The 21,705-nt window shown below is 40.8% G+C and overlaps 1 protein-coding gene across 5 annotated transcripts; it reads right to left on the bottom strand.

Moving 5' to 3' along the window:
- Positions 1–2,139: 2,139 nt before the first annotated feature.
- stx16 (syntaxin 16) lies at positions 2,140–12,685 on the bottom strand. Of its 5 annotated transcripts, none has more exons than XM_018742321.2 (9): positions 12,191–12,685; positions 8,589–8,600; positions 8,223–8,330; positions 7,734–7,874; positions 7,237–7,399; positions 7,023–7,114; positions 6,467–6,610; positions 5,433–5,513; positions 2,140–5,162 (listed from the first exon to the last, which is right to left on the bottom strand). In XM_018742321.2, exons 1-9 carry the CDS (start codon positions 12,320–12,322, stop codon positions 5,058–5,060), a joined length of 978 nt encoding a protein of 325 aa, XP_018597837.1. In that variant the 5' UTR covers positions 12,323–12,685; the 3' UTR covers positions 2,140–5,057. The 5 variants fall into 5 exon arrangements, with proteins under 5 accessions (XP_018597837.1, XP_018597839.1, XP_018597841.1 ...); XM_018742323.2 differs by having other exon boundaries at positions 12,242–12,685; XM_018742325.2 differs by lacking the exon at positions 12,191–12,685 and adding an exon at positions 9,672–12,182.
- Positions 12,686–21,705: the final 9,020 nt, after the last annotated feature.

The following is a 21,705-nucleotide window of genomic DNA, read 5'->3' as shown; positions in this document are numbered from 1 at the left end:
AAGATTACACTAGCAGCAAATCACAGTTTTGCGCTGAAGGACCATTATCCATTTCCCCACAAATGCAGTGGCCAATTTATGAGGCCTACAGCAGATTCACTGTGAGAAATAAATGGCTCTCGTGTCTCTTCTCCACCTCTATCTCTCTGTCCTCCGTGTTCTTCTGGTGTGTGTGTCAGACCTGTTAAGAATGTGTGTGCAAGTTGAAGTTCCTCTTTTAACTTTTCCCTCTTTGTCTATGCTCAAGAGCAAACGGAGGCAACTGAAATATCGCACATCCTCCCTATATCCTGTTCTGTTGTTTAATATTACCTCTTATAGTCTTGTCCCTAGACCTCGACTCACTTTCTAAACCAATGAGAACTTATTTCTTTGTTCTGCAAAATACTATATAATCTTTGTGAACGGGCAATAAAACTTGAGGAGGATTTGGAACGAAACACTCCGCTTGTTCTTGCGTCCTGCTCCTCCCAGTGATCGCTGGCCTCTGGTGTCCGGATGGCTCTGAGGTGGCAGGAGGCGGAGATAGAAATTAAAATAATTTCTAATCTAACATTCACTTAAATAAATCTCCACTGTAGAGAATGAGTCAGGTGCTCATTGACACGCGCCACGTTCTGTTGGAGAGAATCGTAGAAAGGTTCCAAGCCTCCGAAACAAGACAGTGTGGCATGATCATGGAAGCTAGGCATGGCGATTCCTATACTGCAGAAAAAGTAGCCCATCTAGGCTTAAGCAGAGGCTAGGCATGCGTGGCAGTGTCTAGGGAATGATGAATAATGAATAATAATACTACTGAATAATGTGCACCCAATGGTGTTGTTGTCAGTGCCTCTGCCTGTGGCCTCTGAGGGTCCGGTTTGAATCCCACGTCCTGCTGTAATACCCAAAGTATTCATCTTAAAATTGCCCAGTTGTATAAATGGTTAAGTCATTAAGTTGCTTTGGTGAGAAGAGTTGCATAAATAAATGTAATGTGAGAAACAAAATGATACAGGCCGAAGCAGTCCTACAGGCAACAGGTTGTTGAATAGGGAGCCCAAAGGAGTATAGCACTAAAGAATTGTGTCCAACAGGCAAATAATGAGGCAATGAAACAATACGCAGGAAGGTGGTGATGAGGTGAACTCAGCACAGTTTTGTCCTCTTCTGTCCTCGGCTCCAACAAATCCTGGTGCCTGCTGCTTCTTTTTTATGGCACTGTTGAGATCTGGTGTAAGCAGGTTGAGTCCAGGGACCCAATCTGCCTGCTGCCAATGATACAGGTTATCGTGTGGATATCGGTGGCGGTGGATGGATCTGTGAACCAGCACAGTGCCAGGGTATAGATGCTTTTGTTTAATATATATAGCCACTTCTCTTTTCTGTTTTTACTAAACACTAAATTTCCATCACGTGTCATAAATACAGGCCATAATATTTTACATATGGTACAGTATGAATGTAGTATCATTTAACATGTGATTTATTTTCCTTCTATTTTGTCTTTATGAAAAGGACTCAGTATAGGGATGCGGTGGCATATGAGGTTTGGATGGGTCCTGCTTTCTGGGGGGCCTGGGGTTCAAGTCCTGCCTGGGGTGCCTTGTGATGGACTGGTGTCCTGTCCGGGATGTGTCCCCCCCCGCCTCCAGCTTTGCGCCCTGGTTTGTTGCAACCCCGCTTAGGACAAGCAGTTTCAGAAAGTGTGAGAAAAGGACTCACTGATTTCTCTCAACCAGGTATCCTGCACCTTCCTGGTTATATTTGTCAAAATTGTACCATATTTAATATTTTTCCAAATTTTTTACAATTTATACATTAGTTATACTTTGTACACCACATAGTGCAGTAAAATTTGTTCTTGTTTTTAAGCCTCAGCTAAATAAAGGATTTCTTAATGTGAGGAAATCAACTAGGAATAGAAATTGGAAGTTTTTCCTGGAGACCTAATAATCTTGGTGACAATTTTATCTACATTTCTGACAAAGCTACAGAATTATTATAAACTTTATATGCTGTGTGAAAGTAAAATAAAAAGTTAGTCTGTTTTATAAACATTTCACATTTTTAACTTCCAGTATGTAGGATATCCAGTTTTTCAGAAAAAAAAAACTTAGGAATGAAAGAATGAGTAAAACAACACAAAATCTTGTTCCATATTTATTTTTTTAAAAAATCCATAACCTTATAAAACTTCAGCTGATATACAGTACCATGAGGGTGTTAGAAGTATGTTCACACAGAGTGTTACAACATCTAGATTTTGTACACTGCATTATTCACAGATAAACACGGCACAGCAAACCGTAGTTTTACCCAGTTTTAACCATGACTCATTACTTGACTTTCTTAATCCAAGTCGCTGATTACGGTGCTTTATATTACAGAAACCTTCAGACTAATTAGGGTAAAGTTGTTTTAACTGGTCTGAAGACATTCTACATTATACATCAATATTTTTTTTCTGGGAATTGTGCACAAAAATTGTGGGTTACTTTAGAATATGCAGATTACAATTTATTGAATAAACTTTGGTAGTCATCCATTGTGCGATATACCATTCTTTGTGAAATAGTATCTTTTGTAATGAACTGCAAAGTCTATACAATGTAAAGTCCAATTAACACCTGACAACCTTGTTTGATAAAGAAATCAGTTCAACCAGTCAGTCAATCTGTGGCCACGTTTTTCAGTAACACCAGTTCACATGAGAAAGTGCAGCATGAGTTATTTTAGATTGATAACTATCTGAATTTCACATTTTCTTTGGGCTCTTGCCAACAATACATTAGATCCCAAATCAGAAACAGGATATCAGCTGCAGGTGTGAAATTCATCCACTGAAAAGGAAAAACACTTGTAGTAATATTTGTAGTAACTCATTTTTTCAAGCCCACTGCCTATGGAGAGTGACACAAATGAATCAAGTATTGATGTATTGTCCATGATCCGAAAAAAACAAAAAAAAAAAAATCAAGAAACTCATCAATTTTCCACCTGAAACACATCTTAAAATATGGGACAACGTCTGATCTTTGTTCATATCTTAATGAGTCCAATTTCATATTCAGATTTTGAAATCTGAATTTCCACTCAATCAAAATTACCGAAGAAAACACTGATTCACAGTTGCGTTGAACCAAATTTAGACAATAATGTGGGAAAAGACCAATTTCAGGGACTGTGTTTCTACTGCTTTTACTCCTCAGAAATGTACCGTTTAGAATGTACTGTTTTTGGCAGTATAATTTACAACACAGAATACACCACAACAGTATAAAACTGACATTTTTCATTAGATATCTTTTTATTTAAGAATAAGTTTCACCTGATTTTTGTAGATATTGTCACAAGTGTTGCTGGCCCATCTTAAATTTATTAATTTAGCCAACACTTCTCTCCAAAGCAACATACTATTATTTACCCATTTATGCAGCTGGGCAATTACTTTGCTCAAAGGTACTACAGCTTGAGGTGGGAATTAAATCTACAATGTGTAGGTCCACAGGCCAAAGCTCTAACCACTACACCTCCAGTTGTCCCACCTTAGAGTTACAGATTTTTTTTTATCTTTCCATTTTGTAGGTCCCCAAGAACAGAACTGTGGAACACTGGTTTAAGGAACAATACTTGCGTGAAACATTGAAAACAATGAATCACTTTCTCCTTAAGTTTAACAAACTCCTACAAGTAGCAGTTAGTTTAGAGTCAAGACAGAAAAACGGAAATGGCTCAGAAAAATTTAGAATTGGAATTTTTAATAGTGCTTCACAAAGGGGCAGAACTTAAATCCGGGAGGGCTAGAAATGGCAGAAAGGGCTTGATATAAACAGCAGCAGCGTCTCTTTCTTAAATATACTGGACTTGTGGATAATTCCACACTAACCGTTCCCCCAAAATGGAGATAAACATTATGAGATATGCTGGATTATGCCCCTCAGAATTCCAAACCCTGAGTATATGGTTTCCATTTCTGTGGTTTTATCAAAACGGTAATTTAAAACATTTTTCATTAACCTTTCACATCCCATACTCCCATACTTATTCCATTGCTATACAGCCCCTTAAATTTCAACAGAGAAAATAATATTCAATATATTTGTACACTTTACAACATGATTTTATATTTTAAATAAATAACGTGATCAGAAATAATATGGAACAGACAGATGAAAGCAAACTTGTCAGTCTTTCAGTTCGTGCAGATCAGCAGAAGATGTTTCGGTAAAAGAACAAAGCTACTATCCAAAGAATGTGTGCAGTGGGTGGCTGAGTGAAGGTCAACAAAAGCTTTTTGCAGACAACTAGCCATCCACAGGTATCCATTCCAGTGTAAACCATGTGTACAACATCACGTCGACACAAGATTTTAAAAAAAGACCGACTGAAATATAGTAAATAAACAAAGGGCTTAGCAATAGTGCCACAAACGGTGCAGAGGCATGGGAGCAGCTGTGCTTGCGCTATGCCAGAACGCTGGGAATGAGCCAGCCCGTGAGATCGCATGCCTGTCCATCTCCTCTGCAGGAATGAGTCATCAGTCTTTCTTCTGCAGTAACAGGCTCCCTCTGGTCAATGGAACGTTAAGAAGAAATCCCGACAACAAGCTGAGCTCATAATGCTTCACTTACAGTCATGCTGGAGTGCAAGGTGACTGTGAACCAGAGGACAATGGTGTTGCTATAGCATAACATTACCACCTTTCCTTTGGGAAAATTCTTTTCAGGCAGAGGGCTTATGAAAAGTAGGATTTTTTGACAACGTTACCTGCATTTAAAGTAAAGGGCCAGGTAGTTCGCCGTATAGACAGGGCATACTGGCATAATGCAGAGACAATAACTCTTTGGAAACACCCGCCCACTTTGGAATCATGCATAATACAAAGTCCCACAACCTATGAAGCGTAAACTGCCAGCAGGAAAAAGTAATCTCTTTTAACTTGGATAGGTATGTTGGTTTGATTTTGTTTCATTTACATTCAACAAAGGCAGCCTGGAACTGAGTACACATAACAGGGTCTTCATAGTCGAACACAAAACACATACACAAATCAGAAGAAACACTGTTCAACTAAATTACCTTAGTTTCACCCCAAACAGAACAATTATAAGGACAACAACAATAACAAACAGAATTAAAATGACCAGCATCTTGCGGTTCTTCTTCTGATACTGTTCGGCCTAAGAGGAAAAAGAAACAATCTTTGAATTGAATGCAACATTGCAAAATAGCTAAAGTTGAACAATTTCAATTGCTTTGAGTGGTTCAGCAGCTAAAACTCTCTCTTCATAACCAGTATGTTAAAATTTCACCTTTACAGAGTATTTCAAAATTATTCATCTGCATTTCGGTGCCTTTAAAACACAAAGCTCCTGTGTTTAATTAAGATGACAAAAATACAAAGTCATACTATGACACATTAATTAGGTAAAAGTACAGAAGACACATACCTTTTGTAACTGTTTCAAGCCATCTTCAGTCTTTATGCAAGCTTGTTCTACATTAAAGTCAATTCTATCTAGTACTGTTCCCTGTCAGATCAAATGGAAGTCCAATTTTAGTATCAAACAATTTAACACAACACATGCATTTCTTACATAACAATTTATTAATTTAACTTACATTTTCTCAAAAACTGACTTATAGCCTTCAGAAACTTTATGATTTACCCATTTATAAAGCTGAAAATTTTCTTTTGGAACAATTTAGGGTAATTACCTTGCTCAAGAGTACTACAACAAGAGGTGTGATTCGAACCTTGGCCCTTCTGAGTACAAAGGCAGCAACTATGAACACTATGCCAACTGCTGCTCTCAAAAACAATCTGCCAGAAGACTGAACCATCTTCCTTTAAAAATAACAGAAATTATTGCACTTGTCCCCTTCTCTTTTCTCCACCTTTTCTGAGCTGATGATGTTACCGTGATTAGGAATGAAACCTTTGTACCATAATCAACAAGCAAATCCTTCAGCTTGGTTATAGAGAAGTTGCCATCCATTGTTCTGACAACAATATATATTCAACATGTCAGGATTATTATATGTAAACCAACTGTGAGAACTATCAGGTGCTGGCATGTGTTTTTAATAACAGGCTTAGTTAAATATTAAAAAGTAACCTTATGAAGAGTCAGCAGGTACTGTAGCAAGTAGAGACATCGCCTTACAGTTAAATGACCCAAGCTTGAATCCCACCTATTGTAATAACCTTGAGAAAGGTACTTACTCTGCATTGATACAGTATAATTGATGCTGTTATATAAATGGGTATATTTAAGTAGCTTAGTGTACAAAACTTCCCACTGTAAGTCACTTTGGAAAAACCCTTTGCTAAATGAATAATAGTAATGATGATGATTATTATTATATACGATGATGATGATAATAATAATAATAATAATAATAATAATAATAACAACAACTGTAAGCATTTCAAACTGGAGTGAGAAAATTGTTTATGCCCTCTTAAGGGTCAAGCACAGACCTGTTCCACCACCATGGTGGCCAGATCGCGGAAGATCTCGTTCAGGTCGGAAATGGACTGCACAATCTGCCGGATCTCCCTCTCCCTCTCCTCCACCATAACAGTGTTCTGCTCCACCAAGACAAGCTGGTCGTCTGTGAAGCCCTATGGGAAGAAAAAGAACCGTCTTAATGCACATGCAGTAAACCACCCTTGTTTTCTCTAACATCACTATTAAATGTTCTACCAAAAATTCTCCCTGACTTATGGCCTTTTTGGAAATCTATTTTAGAAAACACGCTTTAGCGTTTAAAACATTTACTTGCTCTGTAATATTTTGAAGTTTTTGACCCACATCTTCCATTACAAACATCCTTTTGCGGATCCTTTACTATGTGGCCATTGCTAATTATTTATGCACATTTACTACTGTTCCTCAAAAACAGAAAAGTGAAACATCTTTGTTACTTTTGAACTATATATATTTTCTTTTCATTTCCATTCAAAGTGGAAAAAAATATTTCAGAGTATATTTTCTTAGTTAACAATATTATCCCTGCGTGCACTGAGTTCTCACCCGATCATATAGTGCCATATCTTCATCCTCCTCCATAAGAGGTCCAGATGTGTCAAAAAAGTGCTTTGACCTTTCCTCTCGATTTTTCATGCCTGCAAAAGAGGGGGGAAATAATCAGTTTCTCATGGTTTAGTGAGAGACACCCTGAGAGGGACAAGTGGCTAAATAAAAATAAAAGGCTTTATGCACTGTGATGGCTGCAAGGAGGACTCACGTTTTAGGTAGTTGGACTGCGTGTGGCGGAAGCTGATGGAGAGTTCCTGCAGGCTATGAGCCAGGGAAGACACCACGTTACGGAGAAGTCGTTCCTCCTGCTCGGTGCACCGGCCGCAACGTGACTGCAGGCCCGTTACTGCACGCTGGCAGCGGTGGAACATCTACGTAGAGAGAAACTGCTCGAGTGAGAGGAGAGCTTTATGGAACACAACACTATTCAAACATCAGCTTTGGTGGGCATCACGTAATGTTATGACTGTAGGCTCAAATGTATGAAAGGAAATTCACAATACTGCGTGTGTGATTTTCTGTGTGTTGTGTCATTTTCCAGCAGTAGGTGGGACTGCAACCTAAAGGTTTCTGATTCAAGCCCCAGCAGTTGCCCTTCCTTGGTACTCTTGAGCAATGTGCTTTATCGGAATTGATAAAGAAAAAAAATTTGAAGAAATGCTGAGTTGTATGACAAAATTCCCTGGGCAGACATGTGTCATTTACCTGTGTGATCTCTTGTGTGGTGATTTCTATAGCGTGCTCTTCTTCGCTGCTGTCGTCCAGAGTTGGTCGGTTCATGTGCTTATCATGAAGGCTGGCCAGCTCCTTCATCTTCTGCCGTATTCGAGTGATGTCATACTGGATCTGGCGATGCACAACACTGCTGATTATCACTCCGGTACACACACACACGCGCGCGCGCATGCACACACAATGAGCTTCATATGACATAATGGGGATATGTTGTCGTCGTCTGTCGGCCGACCGAATTTGATCAAAAACATTATTTTTACAATTTCCTATGATAGGAAGAAAAAAAAACATCTGTTGTCACAAAAACCTGCCAAAAGGATCAGTTGTGTGAAACAGTGACACAAGTGTGTTACTACCCTTTGATTAAGTGAACCGAATCACTTCTATAATGAATGTCTTTAGTACCTCTATTCTTATTTCATACCATCAACACCACGTTTGCGCATCAAGAGTCCCTACCTCGTCCACTCCATCCACCCATTTGGGTGGAAGTCTTTTGGTGACTCCAATGGCTGCCTCAGGGTCCAGACTGATCCCTGACACCAGAGCCATACGGTCATCTGCAAGCTGAGAGAAGTTTGCAAGAGGAGAGGGTGAGAAGAAATGGACAGAACACAAAGAACTGTATACACATAATAGGCTTATTAGGCATGTTAAACACTGAAGAGACTGTACACTTATTACACTGTTGAATTTATTGCTACAAATAAATCCACAAACACCAAAACCACAAGTCCTGGAAATGGAAAGAAGAGTCTATGAAGGATGTCGCCCGTTGCGTTATAGGTACACAAGGGCCTCAGTGGAGAAATCATTGCACAGTACCTCATCCAGCTCCTGTGATAGGAAGATTCCCACAAAAGGCCCATCCAGCGAGGAGAAGGAGATGAGCAAGAGGGACAGGAGTGAGAGCAGGTGAGCCCCACGTGAGCCCCAGGTGAACAGAGCAGATTTACAGAATCACACAACACACACACTTGAGGAACTCCACTTTGAGACCATACGGCACACAGACCAAAGTTACGCAACTCAGTTTCCAATGAAAAGCTCTAACACACACTGCAGGGTAACGGTAAAAATGCTATTTTATTTAGAATTTTAAAGAGTAATCTACGGAAAGGATGTTCAGAAACAGAGAGGTGTGAAACATAATGGCAGAAGGTTCAATTTACAGAGAGCCAGTACAGAGCAGTATGTAATGAATTAGTAGGGTGCCAAGTGGCGTAGTTCTTAGAGCTCCTCTGGATTTGAATCCCACCTCCTGCTGCAGTATGCTTGATCAAGGTATTTACCCTAACTTGCTCTGGTAAAAATTACTCAGCTCAATACATGGGTAAATAATTGCAAGTAGCTTGACTTTGTAAGCTGCCGTAGAAGAAAGTGTCAGCTAAATTAATAAATAATGTTGATAACTGGACGGACCTGGATACAAAAATCTCCATAAGGAGGATGGAATATCAACAATGAACTCAGAAAAGCCTATTGTTCCTCTGCACATGGGAGGAGGGGCACCCCTTACTAAACAAAACTACATGTCTTCAAGATGTACAACATTTTGAAATGTGCAATATTTTCTTAAATCTTTCCAGCGCTTACATTCCCTATCAATAAGTGCTTGCCCAATGAAAACTCCACAGAGACTGAACGGGGTAAATGCTCTGCATACAAACACATGCTGGACAGGTGCCATCCCTGTCCTGGGCAGTAAGTACATCACAGCTACAAGCCCATAGCAGTTTGCTTCCGGCCCTTGGGACCAACAGCACATATACCATACCGGCTTACCAAAACACATTTTTATCACCATTCACTGAAAGTCTGGCCACAAACCAACTACAGTGAGGCACAGAATGAGGATGTGCAACCAAACAGTTAACTGCACTCGGCAAACAGTAGAAATGCTCAGACCTGGCTCTTTGTTTTGCTGGTGTGTGTCTGCTTGAAAGGGGCGACGACAGTATCCACACAGAAACATTTCTGTTAGACAATACTGAAGTGAACAGTAAAATTATACCGATAAAAGGTAAAGTCCACAAAACACAGTCTTACCATAGCATACATATCCTGCAAATTCAAATACAAGTTTTGACAGAAACAACAATCACTGCACAGCAAAACAACCACAGCTCCAAAAAGCATGCACAACTTCATGCAATATGTAAAACAATCCAGATCAATCAGATCACCCCTCAAAGAAGTCAATGCACGTGCTGATCAATTCAAATTTAAGTTACCGCAATTTAATCAGCAGAAATTAATAGTGAAATATGAACTACAGACAGTTTCACCAGTGAAAGTGAAAAAACAAACACTGGTCAGTGTGAACTGTATTGGTTATACAATTTAGTCACAGCTCCCAACTTTACACCTATAGACACTAATGTATAACAGGGCCAAGAACGTAAGCAGAATTTACATAATAATAAGAGCTGTAAAATCATTTTCAAGGTTTTCTTTTTAAAAAACAACTACCTACAATCTCTTCTTAATAACCAAACAGACAATGTAAGGTGGAAATGAACCACGTTTGTATCCATGAAGACAAGCAGCATTCTAGTTTGATGCATTTGAATTTACACAATGAGAGATTTTTAATTTCTTTCCTACATTTCGGGTCTACCATAACTGATAAAGCTAAGTGCCCCTAGTTTATTGACTGATGTGCTGGGCATGAGTCATTGTGTAGTTGTTCACCAGCGGCTGCTGCTCCATTTATTGACACTGCAAAAGAAAAATGCAGCAGAACAGCCTTTATAGTCCTAGACAATACAAAATGCTAATTTCCAATACACCCGGTCATACAACCATGACCAAAGACCCTTCCAATAACATCCTACTGTTTTTAATGCCTCCTAATAGATTGCCATTAAAACCCTGAACGAGGGAGTTATTTCAGCGTTTAAGGCTTACTGTCACAACACAGGTTATAATATAGGGCTCAGAATGCAATTTTGATTTCAGGCACAAAAAGACTTAACACAATCAGACGTCAAAAAACAATTTAGCTACAACAGAGACTTAACTAAATCTTGTATAACAATTTAGTATTCTCAAGTTGTATATTTCTATGTACTTTTTTCTTTCGGTAAATTGAAATGACTAATTTGAACATCTGGGAGTTTCATCCTGAAAAGCTTTTGTTTTAGATGATATATTGAATGAATTTTCTTTAAAACTCAAATTCTAACATTACCGTTATAATATTAAACCACAAATTTTCTACAGAAGAATCATTTCGTAATGTTTCATTTCCACCTTATACTGTCAAAAATGGTAGGTAGCATTCGTGAGCATTGCAAAGAGGGAAACATGCAATAAAATCTCGTATGTTGACAAACAAGCAGACTGGACAATTATAGCTAGCTGGCATCAACTTGTCGATCATCATCCAGCACCACACGTGGCAATATTTTATTTAATTTAATCTAATTCAATCCAATTCAATTCATTTTGGGAATAGTGTGGTAAGAAAAAGAGGCAGCATGGTAAATTCCAAGTCATTTGCATAAATTCTCTAATGAGTGATATCATTAAATGTAAAATCACCAGCTCCCGGTGAGCTTGGTGAAGGGTACAGAGTAGCAAGAGTGGGCTTCGAACCGAGAACGTTCTGGTTGCAGTTCTAAACCCTGCACTACCTGCTGCCCTTATGTTTCAGTTATGTTCTGTAACTTGCCATACGAATACAGCCTGTATTAAATTAAAAATGGGACAGAACTCAAATTCAAAGCCCTAAGCCTACACAGCTTTGAATTTGAGTCCTATCCCATTTTTAATTATAGGCATGATATGGAAGCTCGACTAGGCCAAAAATCTGAATTCTTACTAGTATGTCAATAAAACTTAGTTAATCCCTATGACTTGGAACTAATTTTGACCTGAATTAATTTCTATGAAGAAATATCTGTTGCGTAGGGCAGTAAATGGGTTGGAATTGAGATCCCAGCGTTAAACAGCAATGGGATCATTTGGAATCTACCGCTCAGCTGATGCTGATGTCAGGTGAATCTCCATCACATCACCAGTTTATTTTTAATAATAGCGCGTTTTTTTTAATGTAGTTGTTTCAGTCACATACGATCAGTGATGCATGTCACCGTCTCATTCCAGCCAAGGGTTCTTATGCCAAATTGATATAGACAGCTTGCTGCCAAATATCGGTAAATTATTGTAAAACTGATAACACCGAAACTCGCCTGGGAAAAGCCAAAGGCGTTTTAATCAATCATTAATGGCAATTTTACACGAGCCGGCTCGGCTGCATCATCATGTTTTCGATCATGAATGATGAAGGTGCGAAGGAGGCTGAGGACAGCTAGCGAGAGGGCAAAACAGTAGCACTGATTTAGCTATGTTACTCTCACTCACACACACACACACACACACACACGCGTGAAAGCGATCCGGACGGTTAACGTGAGACTCACCGCAGCATTGCTACGTGTACTCAGAGCACGACGGGGGTCGTTTGTACTCACTTGCTCAGCCAATATCTGCCGGTTTTGGATCGCATTGTTCCGCATTAATAAGAAGGCATCGGTCAGCCGCCTAGTTGCCATGACTACCTCAGTACTGATTAAACAACGGCTAAGTGGCAGCGCTCGCGCAGCGGGCAGCTCCGCTGACTAAAAAGCTCGGCGGCTCGCTAAAAAGGCGTTAGCCAAGAGCAGCAGCAGGCGGACTCGCCCTCAGCCCCCGGAGCCGCACGGACGGAGGACTCCGGCTCCCTCTCGCTCGTACGCAGTACGGATTTATGCGTTGCTTTGAATAAATTCATAAAGAATGCGGTACAATAAAAGCAATTCGGTGTGCGTTTCCTGATCAGATTCGGAGGCTCCCGAGGGTCATGTTCTAGCCTCGACGTCACAGAGCGTAAACAAAAAGTGCACCACTTCCGCCTGTTCTGAACTGACACCGGCGACGTCGACAGGAAACGACGGCGGCGAACTCTACGGTGGCTTAGAGGGACCAAACGGCTCTCGTAACGACCCTTTTGTCGAACATTAAATTCAGTACTTCGCAACACATCTCTGGCCTTAGACAACAGCTGTTTAGTCGAACTTCTTCATTTTTACTGCATAAATTTGAAGTGAAGTAAAACCATTGTTCCTGTATCTGTATGTACTCTTATCTAAATTCTGCCGTTGAAATTATTATTTTTTAAATTTTGTATTTCGTAAAAATGTAGTAAAAAAATGTAGCAAAATTTAAAAAAATAATATTGTGTACTTCTTTCCCTCCATTATTGCAAACTACTATACTACTAGTACCCTTTATAGTGTGTTGTCAAAATTGCCCAATTACCACCTTTTTAAATGTGAAATGACTTCTTTGATAGGCAGAAACAGGACTCTACATGTTGTTTAAATGTGAAACATCAAAGATTACACATCTAAACCAAATCACAGACTCAGATCTATGTATGGAAAATAAATTTGGTATCCATAGCAACTGTAACATGTTCTCAATCAATTTTAGAAACTTTCCGTGCTGACTCATCCTTCGCTTTGTTCTTCTGGCTGAATAAGATCTCTGTCCCACACCATCATGTGTTGCAGCTTCTATCACTGGGATCTCAGGCCCTCTGTGGCTTCCTTCGACACATCCATTATTTCCTAGCGTTTTGCGGTGCTTTGCAGCACATATAGGATCTCTCATCCCCTTTCCAAATGTATTGAATTTTTACCTAAAGCTTCTTATGTCTGTTTAATGGGAGCACCACAACTAGAAACAGCAATGATGATATACTGTACATAATTGCCAAATACACTATTTATCAGCTTTGCCTTAAAAATCTCCATAGGCACCTTTCTTATTTCCAGTCAGGAGAACAGAAAGAAAGGTGCAAAGCATTAACTGAAAGTAAACTGTTAAAGAATAAAATGAAATTGACGCTTATTTGGTACTGTGGAGTCATATCTTTGATTTTTTTCAATACATATTTAATACAATTTATATATGGTCTATATAACGTGATGAGTATTTCACATACACACACATTTTCAGAACCGTTTGTCCCATACGGGGTTGCGGGGAGCCGGAGCCTATCCGGCAACACAGGGCGTAAGGCCAGAGGGGGAAGGGGACACACCCAGGACGGGACGCCAGTCCGTCGCAAGGCACCCCAAGCGGGACTCGAACCCCAGACCCACCGGAGAGCAGGACTTTAGTTGAAAATTAATGCTTAAGTGGACTGATAAGTAACTATACTGTATAAAGAAAATACTATTTACAGACTGGCGCAGTGGGTTGGACCGCAGTCCTACTGTCCAGTGGGTCTGGGGTTCAAGTCCCGCTTGGGGTACCTTGCGACGGACTGGCGTCCCGTCCTGGGTGTGTCCCCTTCCCCCTCCGGCCTTCCGCCCTGTGTTGCCGGGTAGGCTCCGGTTCCCCGTGACCCTGTAAGGAACAAGCGGTTCTGATAATGTGTGTGTGTGTGTATTTACAGACTCACCACTGTGTGGCACTGCACTGTTCTTATTGTTTCATGTTTCATTTTTAAACTGTCAGTCTCACCATGGCAAAACATAGTGTGGCATTCATTGTTGCTACTTTCTTTTTAAAACACTGGATTTTAATTTTTAAGTTTTAAACATGTCCTAGAGTAGAAATAGATGTGAGATTAAGACTGACATAACACATTGCTGTTTTGTGTAAGGTATTCTTTTATTACAATCAATTACGATCGAAAAATGTGAAATAATTAAAGAAAAGCTTACCGACATGCTCATTGAACATGCACCATCAACACTTTTTGTTGGTACATGTTGAGGCGCATATTATATGGTTTGTTGGCTATGACGACGATTTGTGGCCTAATAGATCGTTTGATTAGGTGTCAGAGAGCTCCTGTTAAATGATGGATTATTGTACACGTAACTGCCATGGCATGCATGACAGTATTTCTCTATATTTCAACATACACTTGCGAAAAAACAAACGTTTCTTTGTCTGGATGTTTTTGTGGGTTTCTTAACGGTACTCTTGGACTATCCGTCTGTAATGTAATCTACCGTAGTGCCTTGACTTGCAGTTAAATTGCTCCCCCCATGATTACTGTCAGAGCTAGAGGATTTATTAGTTGTTCATTAACATATTTAGCAAGTTCTAGCACAGACAGAATGAAAGAATGAATAACCCAAGGACATCTTTATGAAAAGACTATGCAGTATGTGTGTATGAATCATATCTGATGTGTGTTTTCAGTGTCAGGATCACCACCATGTGTAGTGTATTGATCCATCCATCCGTTATCAATAACTACTTGTCCATGTCAGGTTCTTGACGGTTCAGAGTCTATCCTGGAAGCATAGGATAGGAGGTAGGGGACACCGAACAGTCAAACACCCCCCCTTCACACAAACACGCACACACACAAGGGAATTTAGAGTCACAAATTTAGTTGAAGCTCATGTCTTTGAACTGTGTGAGGAGACCTACATGCACACAAAGACAACGTGCAAACTCCACACACTCTAAAAACCTACATCTGAACACGAGAGCTATGAGGCATCAATGGTACCTGCTGCACCACCTTGCCATGTTGCTATATTAATGGAAGTTTATAATAGTGCAGCACAGAAAAACACTGAAATCTACACTTTATGCTTCATTTCTGCAATTTATAAGGAAGCACTTGGGTTAAAGACAAACTGGGAGCCTGAAAGTAGCTTATTCAACATCCAGTCCTCAGTATCGCTATAGTATACTTGGCCAAGACATTTACCGCACGTTGTTCCATCAAGCTACTTTGGATGAAAGTGTCATCTAAGAAATAGATTTATAGATAGAATGGGAAGATAAAATGTAGTTTTTGGTATTTATGTATCAAATATATACTATATCAAATTATGCTATATATTTTAAATACAAGAAAATACACACACACACACACATCTTCAGAGCCGCTTGTCCCATATGGGGTCACGGGGAACCGGAGCCTACCCGGCAACACAGGGCGTAAGGCCGGAGGGGGAGGGGACACACCCAGGACGGGACGCCAGTCCGTCGCAAGGTACCCCAAGCGGGACTCGAACCCCAGACCCACCGGACAGCAGGACTGTGGTCCAACCCACTGCGCCACCGCACCCCCTTCTACAAGAAAATAATAAGCATCAAATACATTGTATTGTTCTACACTCTTCAAGCACTATAATGAACCTTTCATACAGGTATACTGCAAAATACTGTGCATATGTCCTGTGCCTAGGGCTGTGCCTTGCTTCTGCGATACCTACCATGAGTGTCCAATATGGGTGTTCACGTGCTCATGTACACTGTTCTCCTTGCGCCCTTTTATTTGGATGCCTGCCGGATTTCTTCTAAGGCTGTCCTGTTCCACAGTTAAGCATTCATCTTGCTTTCCTAAACACTGTCAAAACTCCATCCATCACAACAATGCACAAGCTGGATGGCTCTCTCTCTGTTCCATTTCTTCATCAGTATGGGAATAATTCACAGTAAGATTTGAGCTCAGTGGTTCATATTCACAAAGCTGCTGTCACAGGATGTTGTACATGTGACCAATAAGAACACTCTCGCGACTCATTTACCCTTGACCCTAAGCTTACCTCTGCAAATATTTCCTCCTGGACAGGTGAATTTACTACAGAATTAAGCTCTGAGAACAGATTTCTTAGACACCCTACATTTTTCAGGCAGTAACGCTACACCCTGGTGTCGCCTTGTTGTCATGCTTGTCCAGTTCAACTGTCTGGGGGAGGGAAGGCGGGATTGACACAATGGTGTGGACTGTGGTGGAATGGAAGGCAGAAGTGGTAGAAGGTAATTAGGAGACAGGGTTACTATGTAGATGCTAGAGTTGGAGAAAACAGCGAGGAAACTATGTGAAGCAGACATGGCTTCTGCCCATCTGCACAGTGATAGAGCAGAATGGGTTCAACCAGAAGGTAAAGGCTTGTGTTTCAAAACAGACCTGTAACTCATTCCAAACTACCCACCCCTCCCACCCACATGAAGCATCAAAACCACTCAGATCAGACCTCCCTCGCTGTGCCAATGCTTACATCTGCAGTGACAGGATGATAAATGGAGGCGACTCAAGCGGTAATGTACTGTGCAAGATGTCATTCTCTGCAAAAGCATTTATGGGATATAAAAGTAAAATGATGACACGTTACCATTATACGCCCCAATGAATTTTTATTTGACCGCTAACATCATACCATGCATGCATTAAGCAAATCATGCAGCATTCTCCAGACACAAAATGCTGTTACAACAAAAGGATTTTAATTCCAAAAAACGCAGGATGACTGATTTTCTATTATGAGCAGGTGTATCTTGTGCCAAACTGTAAAAAATGCTTACAGGGGCTCAGACCTTACCTGGCTGGCAGGCACGTATGGATGGACTGCAATGTTTTTGAGTGTTCTGCACCGACAAGTGTATTTCCAATCAGAGTCTTATGTTTTAGCACTGAGTCGTAATAAAAGCTGTAACAAAATTAATGTGTGTAATAAAACTCAACTGCATAGTTTATGAGGTTAATTTGCTGTTTCCTATTTTAGGTTTATTTAGCCCACGAGAATAAGCAGTTTGTGTTGGTGTATCATGACCCTGAATTAGCTGCTCTAGCTACAAATAATTATCTTGAGTGGCTCTGTGTAGTCCGTCTATTCGTTACACTGAAGCACAGGGGCTGGAGAGAGAGAAGAATGGCACTCGCGGTGCAATGATAAAAATTCAGAAAGGATTGAACACGTTGTCGGACAAATCCAATCTTAGCCAGCGGAGCTGCAGGGTGTTGCGGTTGGAAGGTGAGCTTATGCTAAAGAGACACTACCGCGCCTGCTTGCCATGCCCACCCGCAGCACCCACCCGCCGTGCCCGCCCACCGTGCGCTGCTGTGCACCTGTCCCCGGAGCCTGTGAGCGCAATGCACTGGCAACTCGCGGTGCTCTAGCATTCCTTCCACTCTCATCATAAATCACTGCGCCCTGCGGGCCATCTCTGGCAGCTAGCACAGCGACGGGGGGGAAGCTGCACTTGTTAGCGTCCTCTGCACCTATACTTTATATAACCTTTTATTTAACTTGGTAACACGTGTTAAGACATAATATTAGACCACCTTCACTGCGGTTCACGTATGGAAATTACCCTCAGGATACACTGACACCGCAGCCACGGAAGTCTTTGTCGGACACATATTTTTAATTGTTCATTTTATTTTATTTTTTGTGTTCTGTAATAATCAGATTTTTTTTGTTCTTTTCTATCTGTGCAGCTTTGCTTAACAGTGTCATAACTTTGTGGCGGCTGCCTGGTAATCAACCTCAAAATCATACAGCAAAAAAAAAGCAGTGCTGCTGCACAGCTCTCCAATTAGCTTTCCTTTTAATTAATTACTGCAAGAAGTAAATGTGCTCAAGGACCATATTTCTGAAGACAGGCCGAGCCAGAAAGGCAGCGCAAACCACGTTGATGGAGGCTCCAAGGGTGTTGGGGCCACATGACACATAGACCCAGGAAGCAATGCGAAATTCCACATAGCTGAGCTACCTGCCTAAACTATTATTGGAACACATGGCACATACAGTGAGCCCCGGGAAGCCGCCTAACAAGTTGTCATTGAAAGTGCTCCACCAGTAGAAGAACCTGGAGGTTTAGGCTGCCAAATATCAGGTGTTTCCAAATCCTCAGGGCCATTTTCATCCACACAGCGGAGAGAAAGCAAAGGATAATGGAGCCTGCAGTGTGAGATTAGTGTGAGGGGTGAATGGAGGGATAGTGATTTATAAGTGGTTGCAAAGGGAGTGCGATAGGCAGCATGAGGGATAGACAGGCCAGCAGGAGAAGACAGAGTGTCTGAGAGAATAAGCGAGGCAGGCAGACGGCCAGTTCCCGCACTGGAAAAGGCCCTTGTGCAGCAGCAGGCATGTTTCGCGGACGGGAGTGATAAATAAACGGTCTGTACGACTGCTCTGTTTGCTCGCCATCCATCACTGCCATGGAACAAAGCACCATGGGCTGCGTAGGAACCACGCAGGACTTTGTGAACACGCCAGCGAAAGTGAAACCCACTTTATGGAGCGAGACACTTACCCTTCCCCAGGAACTGTTAATACTGCAATCATTTCTCAGCTAAAGTCCCGTCTCGGATTACCGTGCTCTATGTGTGCGTTAAGTGCGGCTAGGAATGGGGGGGGTGGGCACGCCGTTTGCATGAATAGTAGTTTTTGGGAGAAATAGAAATTCTGGTGCCAAGTACAACAGATATTTCGCAATGGCTGTTTTGATTCATTTGCAGCGATGTGTGAAAAAAAAACTTTTTGACTTAGATGTTGGCCATAACCTGGTCTCATCTTTCTTTACATTTGTCATATCAAGCAGGAAAGACAAACCATGTTGATCATGCAAAAGGAGACAAGATAAGAATTTCATGTTTCGAAACAATTGTTCATTCGATATGCAATTATCCTATTATAGAGCCCTGACACACATCTCCAAATGACAGCAATTGTGGAGGAATTGAGTTCAGGGGCTCTGCTGCAGGGAGGTACTGTCCCAGGAACACAATATATATGGACCTAAGTGAGCCAAGTATGACTCCCATACACAGAATTTCACTTCTGCGACTGCTGATTAAGTCGCAATTTGCCTGATTTTTGTAGAGCCCCAAATACAGTTAGTGCCACATCAGTCATTTCGGGATGTTTCATAGTGCTGTATTTGAGATCAGACGGCAAAGGGCATGCACTTCTTTTAAATCTTACAATGTCAGCGTACCAGCATCTGTCACAACTCAAGGAAACTGTGAATACAGTCAAGTAAAAACTGATCTTTCGCATCATTATGTGCAAAGCCACGTGGATCCACATCCGCATTCCTCGCTGCTCCTTTGCCTCACTCTGGGTGCTTTTCCCTCCGTCTGCAGTCGCACAGCAACCTTGCATCCTGGTGCTTTGGTATTTCATGTCGCCGGTGTTTTTGTCAGAAAGGTCCTTGCCCTTGATGCACCACCTTGGGTTAATTGTGGTCATACTGCTTTGGGTAAAGTAGGGAGCAAAGGATTCGGAACTGGGTGCAATTGGCCGGATGGGGGTGTGGGGTTGTGCTGGGGGTCAGCAAAGTGTAGCTGCGATGTCTCGAGCCTCCGGGTTCCTCCCTGGGGTCCATGCAACGTCCACATAATAAATGTGCTTTCTCCCCCAACTACGACTGCCACTCCCACATGATGGATGCTCTCGTTGCTGCAGTTTAAAAAGCAACAACTAATGCTGCACAGCCACGCTGAGCCCCCAGTGTTCCCATTCCTTACCCAGACGCTCCCCACAGAAACAGTTAATGTGATAGTAAACACTCTGGACATCTCATAAAGAAACGTCAGGCCTCCTTCTGTAGTTATGGTGGGACATGAATTCACCATTTGGAGCTTTATAGTTTTTTAAATAGAATCCATCACAGTGAAAGCTACCTTGAATACATCATGGTTTAAATTATGGTTTCCTGCAATAGCACTGGAATGACAAAGTTTGTTTTGTGTGTGTGTGTGTGTGTGTGTGTGTGTGTGTGTTTGGTAAAAAATAAGAGCTTAAACAAGACTGATGACTGAAATTCTGCTGAAAATGTAGTGTTGCCAAAAACACTCATTGTCTGTTAAAAATATCCAACTGTATAAAAAATGGTCCTGATTCTAAATTAAACCATATTGATCAGTACATCTAAATCTCAACAACACACCTAAATCACAAAAACAGTAAACAATAATGAGGAGCACCGCCTGAGGTCAATTCTACCAACAACCTTTAGGCTCTATAATGAGTTCTCTGCTGGTTGTACTGAGCTTTACCAGTACTACTAGTACTACTTCCTTTACTATTTTTGCATACATAGTACTTTTCTAAATAATTTACCTAAATGCACTTATTGACTTACTTTTATGTTGACTCAAGTGTTTGGTTTTTGTCATGTTTGTGCTGCTGTAGGCTTGTGTGGTTTCCTTTGGGATAAATAACATTCTTATTTATGCATTCATTCCATTCATACATTAATTTAATCAAGTAAAAATTAAAAATATTTCAGTAATCTAATGGCTTAAAATATAAAATTGCTATATTAGTTGAAAACATTTTGATTCGAGGGTTTGGTTGAGAAACTGGGATTAAATTAGTATGGGTGTTCATGTGATGCAGTTTACCTTGGGTAATTTGTGAAACAAACTTTACTGAAACCTCATAAACCACTGAAGCATTGCTGTGGATGACAATTTTTGCTAGTGAGACCTGAAAAAATAGATTTAATGAGTTTGACAGAACTGCATACAGCTGTGGGAAATATAAGCTAGAATTTATGGGTTTCTCTCCCTTCACTGATACTGGTGTTATGCTGAAATTTGTTTCCTTAGCAGATATTGTTCCCCAACCCGAATGAATGATCGAAAATTTCCGTTAATATTATGAAAAACTTCAGTTGTTTTTGTTGTTGTTCTAGCAGTACCTTTGCATTACAAGATGCACTATTGCAAATTCTTCAAAAATATATTCAATAAGGATTTTTGACTGAAGATGAAATAACAAAAAAAAAACAAAAAACAAAACACAGGTCTGAGAACATTAATAAATTGACATTTACTAAACTTTCTGCTATTCCTGAACAATAGAGTATACAGTATGATTTGTGAACGCATAATGTGAGTGGAGAAACAAATTTCTTGCAATATGGAAAAAAAAAAAAAATGGGGCTAACATCATGCATTCTGTGTCTGGTTTAACGCAAACCCCACCATGAACTGCCAGTAACCTGGAATGTGTCTTGACGCCAGTTGCTGGAAATGAAGCTGCAGTGTGAAGACAAACAACACTGAGCCCTGGATGCGAAGACACTGCTGGTGTTTAAGCCTCTGGATCAGCCACCTGCGTGTTGTTCGAGGGAACCGCTTAATCCGGCTGGCCTTGGTCCTCTCCGTCCCTCCGTGGAGGAC

This window comes from Scleropages formosus, chromosome 22 (genome assembly GCF_900964775.1).
Source record: "Scleropages formosus chromosome 22, fSclFor1.1, whole genome shotgun sequence".
Taxonomy (NCBI): Eukaryota; Metazoa; Chordata; class Actinopteri; order Osteoglossiformes; family Osteoglossidae; genus Scleropages; species Scleropages formosus.
This window is presented reverse-complemented; position numbering and strand designations above follow the sequence as displayed.

Bases quoted from the DNA above. Each gene is read 5' to 3' on its own strand.
- stx16 (XM_018742321.2), bottom strand. From the start codon at position 12,322: ATGGCAACTAGGCGGCTGACCGATGCCTTCTTATTAATGCGGAACAAT. The intron at 7,115-7,236 runs GTGAGTCCTCCT...CCTCTTTTGCAG, and splicing joins GCAGTCCAACTACCTAAAAC to GCATGAAAAATCGAGAGGAA. The intron at 6,611-7,022 runs GTGAGAACTCAG...TTCTTCCCATAG, and splicing joins ATATGGCACTATATGATCGG to GGCTTCACAGACGACCAGCT.